This window comes from Nannospalax galili, unplaced genomic scaffold (assembly GCF_000622305.1).
Source record: "Nannospalax galili isolate Female #2095 unplaced genomic scaffold, S.galili_v1.0 scaffold597, whole genome shotgun sequence".
Lineage (NCBI taxonomy): Eukaryota > Metazoa > Chordata > Mammalia > Rodentia > Spalacidae > Nannospalax > Nannospalax galili.
This window is the reverse complement of record NW_008339519.1, coordinates 779566-788961: the sequence shown is the minus strand read 5'-3', so window position 1 is coordinate 788961 and position 9396 is coordinate 779566. Positions and strand designations below refer to the sequence as shown.

General features: G+C 38.1%; 1 protein-coding gene across 2 annotated transcripts in view; it reads left to right on the top strand.

Moving 5' to 3' along the window:
- Window positions 1–8695, top strand: part of Nkain2 (sodium/potassium transporting ATPase interacting 2) — a 1147657-nt gene extending 1138962 nt beyond the window's left edge. Inside the window, exons 6-8 of one of the 2 annotated variants that reach the window (XR_607320.3) lie at window positions 3640–3721; window positions 4328–4416; window positions 6872–8695. Coding sequence is in view for 1 of the 2 variants with exons in the window: in XM_008834260.3 (XP_008832482.1) it covers window positions 3640–3721; window positions 6872–6881 (92 nt within the window). In the remaining variant the exon portion in view is untranslated. The remainder of the gene's footprint in view (window positions 1–3639; window positions 3722–4327; window positions 4417–6871) is intronic. The other variant, XM_008834260.3, reaches the window with a different exon arrangement.
- Window positions 8696–9396: the final 701 nt, after the last annotated feature.

Genomic DNA, 9396 nt, shown 5'->3' with positions numbered 1-9396 from the left:
TGAATTATCTAAAGCATTCCCTTTCACACTTTTTTAAGTCTATTCCTCATGAGTAAAATGATGATAAACATCCATCTTGGGTATATGCAAAAGTTCTTCTTTCTCATCTTGGCCTTGGCTCACCCACTGTTGGAATCTCAATCATGCTACAAGTGCAGGTGAAAGGTTAGAATCATCAGAACTGGCATGATTTCTTTGGAGCTTTGGTGCTCACTTTCCTAGTCCAGTTGTTGTAAGTCAACACTATATACCTTCCCAGCACGCTGAGCATGAACAATGAAGAGCAAGTCCCAGACGGCTCAAGCTGCCTTCACAGCACAAGCTCAGGTCGCGCCTTCATTCCCTCCTGAAAGGTCCGTGTCTTGAGATCTAAATTGCTCTGACTTAAGCAGTAGTTCCCATTTTCAGTCTTCATTCAAGTCCTTGTTTTCCTCGGGTTATCAATCTTTTAAACTCACCTCAAAATCTTGAGTTCATGTTACCATGTGGCTTTGTTGTTGTTGTTATCCTTTTCAAAGTCCTGGAAACACATGAATGAAATATCTCAAAGCAACAGAAGTAACAACAAAACTCTAAAAAACCAAGCTCATAATTTCAGCAGAGAACTTTCTGCTTATTTCTGCCATGATCTTGAGCTATCTTCGCCCATTCCATTCACTAACCCCATAGAGGAAGCCACCCTGAAAAGGAACCTCAGAACAATGATGTCTCCCTCTACAAGAAGGCCAGTTCTTTAAGAAGTGTCATTGTTGGCAAGGGCCCATTCATATAAAAAGGAATTTAGACAGTGAGTCCCCTTCTTGAACAGAAATTCATCAAAGCACAAACTTTAAATATAGCTGCCAATCAATTACCAGTCATTCTGGTATTGTCTATATTAGCTAAGACAGAAATAATAAAGACAATTTCAACAGTTAAAGAACTTCACTATTTTTATTCCTCTTCTGTAAAACTCTTGCAATGTTTCTAAAGTTGTCTCAAATTTTGAATTTGTGATTTGGAAAGTACACAAAGTAGAACTTAAACTCCAGTCCTTCTAATATTGGGATCTCTATGTTTTCATTATATTATCCCACTTTTGATGAGAAAAGAGAATCTGCCTCAAAGAAAGGGGGAAATTCTCAACAATAAAAGGAAATATACTATCATTCCATTAAAAGACATAGAGCAGGGGCCTGGGAAGATAGCTCAGAGGATAAAGCATCTGTCAAGCAAGCCCAACTCTCTGAGTTTGATCTCCAGCACCCAGGAAACAGAAGGGCTTAAAAAAAAAAAAAGGCTTAGTAGCACACATATATAATATCAGTACTGGGGAGGAAGTGACAAGTGGATCCATAGGGCTCACTGGCCAGCCAGCCTAGCTGAACAACCCAGCTCCAGGTAAAATTAAAAGACCCTGTCTCAAAAGCCAAGGCAGAAAATGGCTAAAGAAGAGACCAAAAGTTGGCCTCTGGTCTCCAAATGCACACACACACAAGTGTACATGCACACCTGCACAAACATGTGAACACACACAACTAAAATGGCATAGAGGATGCTTAATTGATACTACATGAAAGAAGTCTGTCAGAAAGTACATGAGTGGCCATCAGGATAGCAAAGTGGGTAAAGCACTTGTCTCACAAGTCTGACAACCTGAGTTCAATCCCTGGAGCCCGTGTGAAGACGGAAGGAGAGAACAGACTCCACAAAACTGTCCTCTAATCTGCATTTATCTACTGTGGCACAAAGGTGCCCACCACATAATAATACTAAATACATTTTAAAAGAAAGTGATGCATGATAATGTGCTTTCAACTCTATGACATTTTGTAATAAAGCTTAACTATTGAGCTTAATTATTAAGAAAGATCAATTGGTACCGTGGCTGGGAAGGAAAAATACTAAGGGGGGCACAGGAGGTTTTTTAAGGCAATGGGGTTATTTTTGATACTCTACTGGTAAATAAATGTCTTGTTTGTAAAAAACAGAACCACAAGACCAAGAGTGGACCCTAGAGTAAACTGTTAACATCAGGTGATGATGATAGAACAATGTAGGTTCAATCGTAACTAATGTAGAGCCTGATGGGGGATGGTGACAGTGGGAGAGACTGTGCATTTAGGACAGGGGAAGGTGAGGAGTCCTATATCTTTTGCTAAGTTTTTCTGTGGACAAATTTCACACAAAAGAATAAGATCCTTTTAAAAAGGGAAAAAGACCTATAATTGCATAGACCTCGTAGACTTTATGTTATCTCACACACTCTGATGAAATTTCTGTCTATAGTACCCTAGGATATTAACAAGAGAACCAAAAGTAGACAGTAAGCCAATAGAATAAGATTCTAGAAAAAGTGAAGTCCCTGTCCTTGTTTAGTCTCTATCTCCCTGTCTTTCTCTTTCCTATTATCTCTGTCATCCTTTTATCATTTGGCTTTCTACCCTACCGTAAAACCTCAACATGTAGAAATGATAAAGAAAGGGAAAAGTATAGCTTTTCACAGCATTCTCTCTATTTACTTTCCCATTACATTTTTGCCAAAGCTTAGTGTCATGAAGCAATCATTTGTTATGCTTAAGATTCTGTAAGCTCATAACTCAGGCATGTCAGGGGAGGGAGGGGCTTTCTCTGTTCTGTGAGCTGGGAACACTCCAAGACTCAGGGTCTGGAATCAGTGGCATTTCTGTCACATGTCTGAAAGTGGATACCAGTTATGGGCCTGGTCCTCTGCTAGGCTAATGGTTGAAACTCAGGGATACTCACTGATTTCTCTATATGGTCTATCTTGGGCATCCTCATAACAGGGTGACTATGATCAAGAGAGAACGTCCCAAAAGAGCAGAAGGAAGTAAATGACTTTTTTATGAGTGTCCCTAGAAGCAGGATAGCATCATCACTGCAACTCTCGGAACTGCTATAAAGCGTCTATCCAAGTTCAAGAGGAAAGAACAGAGATTCAAACCTCTTTAGAGTCAAAGACGTTACTTTGTAAGACTATGCAGAATAAACAATATTCTTGTACCCATTTTCGAAAATAACATCTGTCATGGTGATTATTGTTGTACCTTTGGTGTCTTAAATATCTTGGTTTATATTGCCATTGAGTATAGGTTGGACTTTGTTCCACATCTCTACCCGTGACTGTTTCAAATTATAAACTACATGATAGGATGACAGGGATAGTCATGTTGAGTTAATTTACACGAGACTAATCGTAATACTTTGTCCTCGATCACCAGAATACATAGTATTATTAGTGTTGCAGCTGTGGACAGATACATGTACTTGAATGATCGTTATTTTATGTTGCAATATTTGTAACGGGTTCCAGAAACTATCTACATTAACCAAAAAGGCATGTGCCGTCTTTAAAGTGCAAGAGAAATGTATTAGTCTAGTTAGGTCTTTGCTGCTTGAGAAAAGTACATAATTTCATCTTCCAAGAGAATAGAATATTGTAAAGTGATAACTGATTCTCACAGTTGAAGAAGAAAGGTCACTGTGCAAGAAACTCTTTTTCTTCACTTTCATCATTAGTTATAGTTTAGACAATGTAACATTAAAAGTTCATATTAGCAGTTTGCGAAGACCTTGTTAATGAATTTCTGTTTATCTTTTCTGAAAAGTTAACTAATGAATGCAATTGTCCTGTTTCAGTTGATTTCATAGGTGGCTTTGACTCTTACGGCTATCAAGGGCCTCAGAAGACATCTCACTTACAACTACAACCAATGTACATGTAAGTACTTGACTTTGAGGTATTTTTTTTTTCTGGGATACTAAAAAGTAGTCAGCAAATGACAACTCAAAATGCATGCACACAGCTTTCCCTTGGTTAGATAGTTTTATATTTTTATAGTATTAATGTTGTTTTGACTAGAATAATTCTAAAACATTTCTTTATGATTTTTTTTAATTTGACGTATCAAAAAAGCCATCCCTGGAGTTGTCTTCAGTACGTAAGCATCATCTACATGGCTCAAAAGCCTCCAGTATATAACTTTTCTTTAAATTACCTAGACTTGTATCCTTTGAAAGTGTTATAACAGTATTTACCTATATATAAAGCTTACTGTCTGGCTTCCCTAGGGTAGTCCCAGTTTATGCTAGTATCATAATTATCAGCCCATCATATTAATCTTGAAAGTTCTCACGTAGATTATAAATGCTAGCTCACTCTAGTTATGGGTGTGTGTTCAAAAAATCAAACTCTGAGCCATGCTTTATCTCTTGTGAAAGTGAAAATGAAACTGGAACATTAGCACTGAAACTGATCAAACCCTTAACGCTAGCACTCAAAATAGCAGACATACAATCAGAGCCTGATTTTTATATCTGTGTTTAGGCAAATTCCCTTGGATAACAACTGATAGCAAATTCTATATATCAGCATCAAGTGATATGCTGAATTGCAAGCGAAGATGAAAATAGAAAGTAAGCTTCCAATTCATTTCAAAATGTGACCTTCTCTCTTTGAAGATATGTGTTTGTTGTCATTGTCCACCATGAAATCATTTACTTTCTAGTACTCCAGCATGGAGGATGATAAATGGAGTTTGGGGATGTCTTTCCTCTGAGCATGTTAATCTTTAGACACTTCTAAGTTTCTATTTAAAAAACAGAATGATCTATACATTGTGTCTGCCTTTTTCTATGTGGCCCTTGTAGTTTCCAGCAATGTTTGAATAAAATCCTTCATAGAAAAGACTTCATCTGTTCAGAAATCAACCAATACAAGATATCATTCCCAGCATTGCCTATGTGAACAGATCACACATCTTTCCTTCACATCCACAACCACTGCCCTAGTTCAAGAATAAGAATCCACGATCAACTGTTAAGTTTTCCAGTTTCTTTATTTCAGAACCTTTGTCCCATTCTCTACATGGCTGCTAAATAAATCTTCCTAAAGTCTTCTCTGATGCTTTCTCTTTCCTTCCCAAAACCCATCAGTGATTCCCTGAGTTCTTCACCATGGCTTTACAAGAGTGCTCTGATCTGTGAGCAATGTTCTTTTGAAATGTTCTTCCTTTAGCCCTTCACTTCAATGTCCCAGCTACACGCAGATGATGTTAGATTTTAATAGGAATATGCAGTACTGGAATAAGAACTACCTCTGTTCCTGAATCCTTTCATTTATCAGGAGTATAAATATTCTGATAGCTTTCCTTAGCCACTAGTCAAATTAGAACAAACTTTGTGCCCTGAAAATACGGCATATATTTTTCCAATTTCCCATTCTTTTTTTTTTTGAACAAGTATATTGCTTCTAGTCAGGTATTTATAATGCTCCTGTTGTTCTTTAAACAGGAATTCTAATATCTTTGTCAAGAATTAAATTCCCTAAGAACAAAACTCTACATGATTATTTTAATCAAAAACTTTAAATGCCAAATAAACATAACAAAATCTTGCTTTCCCTCTCAATGCCTAAGAATGAGCAATTCTATGATAGCTTCAAGTTGCATTGCTCATGAAATGGTATATGTTTATGGGACTCAAATCTAGACAATTAGAAAGATTTAAGGTACACGAATCATAAGTCAACAAAATTCTGCTATCATCCCTTCCACAGAACGTCCTATGGAAAACCTCAAATCCTAGAACACTGAGATTTTACATTATAGAGGAAGAAACTAAATCAAGAGACAGGAAAACCAAACTCATGCAACTTGTTAGTGGTGCAGCTGAGCGCATCAACAGTTTTCCTTGGTTTGGAAATTCTTAAATGAACTCTGAATTCAGTCTGGCATTACATTCCTGACTTTACTTTACGCATTTGTACACCTAATTTGATATTTCCATACACACACACACACACACACACACACACACACACCTTTTCTCCATTCCCCTTATCTCCTTTAGATTATACACTATGCAGTGTTGAAAAGCCTTCTCCACTATGTAACCCTCAAAATCCATTCTCTGAGAGCCACTGCCTAGTCAGAACCTGTGGAAAATCAAAACTGATTCACCTATAAACCTCATCCCCTCCTGAGAAGCAGAGCCCCGAGTACCTCTTTTGTCTTTGTCATTTGCAGTGTTCCTTCTCCTGTCAACTTGCCATAAATATGTCTTGTAAAGTAAGAGTAATTTAACATCATGGGCTGGTTCAGGCACCCTAACACTATTATATAGCAACTGGAAATAAAAGCTGTTCTTTTGAAAGAAAGCAAATGCTAAAAAGCAATGTGCAATTTTAGCTGTGGGGTTCCTATTCCACCCAGCAAACCTTCTGTGGCCTGGCTCCTGCACAAAGCTGTGAAATCGCTGCCAGTACTGACTGACTTGCAGTTACAACCTAGGACTGTGCTGTCCTCTTGCTGGTTCCGTGGGTGTGCATTCTTAGTTTTCTAACTCTTCAGATTCTGTATGACATGTATAAAAGGAAAGTTTTTCTATTCTTTCTCTCTTTTTTTGCTATAATTTGTCAAATATCTACGAAATAAATTGATATCTATCAAGTTACAACACAAAGAATTTCCATAGCCTCAGATTAACTTTCTAACAGAGTAATTATTTTTGATTACCACTGGCCTGTGAGCCACAGCAAGTATAGCTGTGAGGGGCCACTGCCTAATAAGAATTTCCCATGGCATATTAGACAACATGCAAAAACTCCACATTATTTTGGCAGCCTAAAGGCAGAGCATGTCCATTTCATTCATCCCCTGAATGATCATGAGGGCCCTCTACCTGTGATGATGCCCAGAGGAATAAGAAGAAGAAAACTGTCTATTTAAACCCAATCTGAGCTTCTTGGTCCTTTTATTCCCCTCTTTTCTTTCTTGTTTATTCTTGTGTTTGAAGAAGTTAGAAAAGGTAGCAAGCAGTTGGCACCCAGGGCTCTCCTCCCTTGATTAAAAACATCTTTTCTCTCTTTTAGGTCAAAATAATACAAATGACTTCTGTATGTCAGCCCATGGACCTCTCAAAGAACTTCTGTCGCAGTGGCCTTCTGCAGTTTATGAAGACCAAGAAGCAAATTAATTTAAATAGATACACAAGTTATCAGAACAAACAAGAAACATCTACACACATACATACGTGTACACACACACACACACACACACACACCACCACCACCAACAACAACAACAACAACAATAGCAACACTGTCACAGCAATTCCTCTGGATATTTCTAACTGAAACTGATAAATATGCAGGACACCTCCATCCTGGATTCCTGAAAGCAGGCTCCCTTCTCCCAGGCCTTTGAAGTTAGGAAAGAAGACGTGTTGGTGCCCTCTGCTGGCCATTACTTACTCCTCTGCAGCCCAATCCATTGGCCTCTGTGAGCTGCACAGTCGTCCCAGGCACAATAACTGAGAGTCCTGTTTTCTGCACTCCATACATCTTGATAGCACCACAGCTACTTAGGCAACGTAATTGCAAAACCAAACAGGACATGCCGTGATGACCTTGTACCAAGTGCGAAATGGCAGGTCGTTTGCCCTAAAGGGTGTACCATACAAACTTGCCTTAACCCACCTGCGTTGTGTACTGGAGAACCTCAGTGCAGACGTCCCCAGTCACTTCCTTTAGGCTCACACACTGCTATTAATTCTGAATGATTTCAACTCTGTCTCACATCAAGGAACAAGACTGAACAGCTCAGCAGCTCCAGTCTGTCTATGTAAGAAAACCGCCAGCTGTCAGCAAAGTGCTTTACCACTGAGCCTCTGCAGTGGCCAAAAGAGACAAGTACCAACAACAACAATAACTGTCATCTTTATATCTCTTAAACGTGGTCTTCTGATGGGTTGGGGTAGAACGAGGTAAAATTTAGTAATCTACTAAACTCATTAATCTACTGAAAGCAGAAATGGCTTAACTCACTGATTTTATTTCCTGCACTCTAGGTGCTTTTAAAAGTATCTACAAATGTCTTTTACTGACACAGGAAACAGCTGTGGATTTCTATGACAGAGGCCAACTGACTATGTATTAGCTATGTTTACTCTTTTATATCTAATTCAAATCCAAGACCCAATGTAGGTGAACTTTGTTTTCTAACTTCGGCGTACGAGATTATTTTTGGGGTGGGTGGGGGGAGCAATAGTTAACTTGGTGAAATATTTGAGATCTCTTTGTGGTATTTGGGGGATCTGTTGTGTGTTAGAGTGTATTTCAATCCTCCTGTATTATTGTGGCAGAAAAAAACTGTGCTGTTAATGTAGTTGGCAACGAGATGCCTTTGGAAACTTAATAGTAGGTCAATGTGTTTATGGAATATTCTGAACTCCTAGGAAATTTTGTTCAATATTTTCAAGCACTATTTGGTTTTCATTAGTGGAGAACATAATTAGCTCAAGCTTATCAGTAACTCAAATGAGTCATGTTTTTCTTGAATCCACTTGAGACACCAAAATCAAGTTTTCTTGAACACATCATTTTTAAGTACAGTGAAATTCAGTCTAAGAAAGTTATACATTGGCATGGAGCAACTTTTTTTTAATCTACGAAGTCTCAGTTATTGAATCAACCTTTTTTTGGATCTTAACCCATTCAAATCTACATAAGGTGATCCTGTTACTGTATTTGCATCGATGTTTATAATCCACACACACACACAACCATTTAAAATTGATGAAAGAACGAAAAGTGACCATTGGAACATTCACCACATGCACAACAAGATTTCAAGGCTCAGGCTTGAATTTTCTCTGTGGCTTGTATACCTTTGTCCATGCCTACATGTATAAAAAGGACAGTCACAAACATGCCAGTGAAACCTCATCTGGTGTTTTTATATGACATGCATGTTTTAATGTCTGAGGAAACTATTCATCAATGCACTGCTCTTTGATTCCTAAAATATGAATCCTATACATGCCAGAACCTGTTCTACTGTGACTCCTGAAATGAGGTTCCACTGTGCATTCATACTGTGATGAGATTCCACTGTAGTACATGTGTATGGAGAGAAAAATAAGCCTTCATATTTCTCTTTTAAGTTGCAGCCGACTCTCCACCAAATCACTGCTATCATCACCACCAAAATTTTCAAAAACAGTTGTTGACTACTAAAGAGTCATCAGTGGACAGGCCCTTTTAGGAGCAGTAAGCACAGTAGTGTGATTCTATCTGGGGAAACATCTAAGTTGTACAGCTGTATCCTCCTCAAATCTGGTGAAGAATGCTATTTTTCTAGGCTGAGCTTTTGTTATAAACCTAATATTCTGAAGGCAAGAGTTAACAATCCTGATCTGTCTTTTTTGTTGGCATTTGTTAATTCTGAATGTATTTTTAACAGAGTGATTTTTTTGACTTACTAGTGTAATTTGCATTTTAAAAATAAATGGAAAAACAAAGATGTTTCTGAGCCATCCCTGAAAACTCTGCTGCTCCTCAGGTGTGTGTGGTTACGTCATTGACAGGGAAACTCTGTTAGACTTATGTGGAGAGAC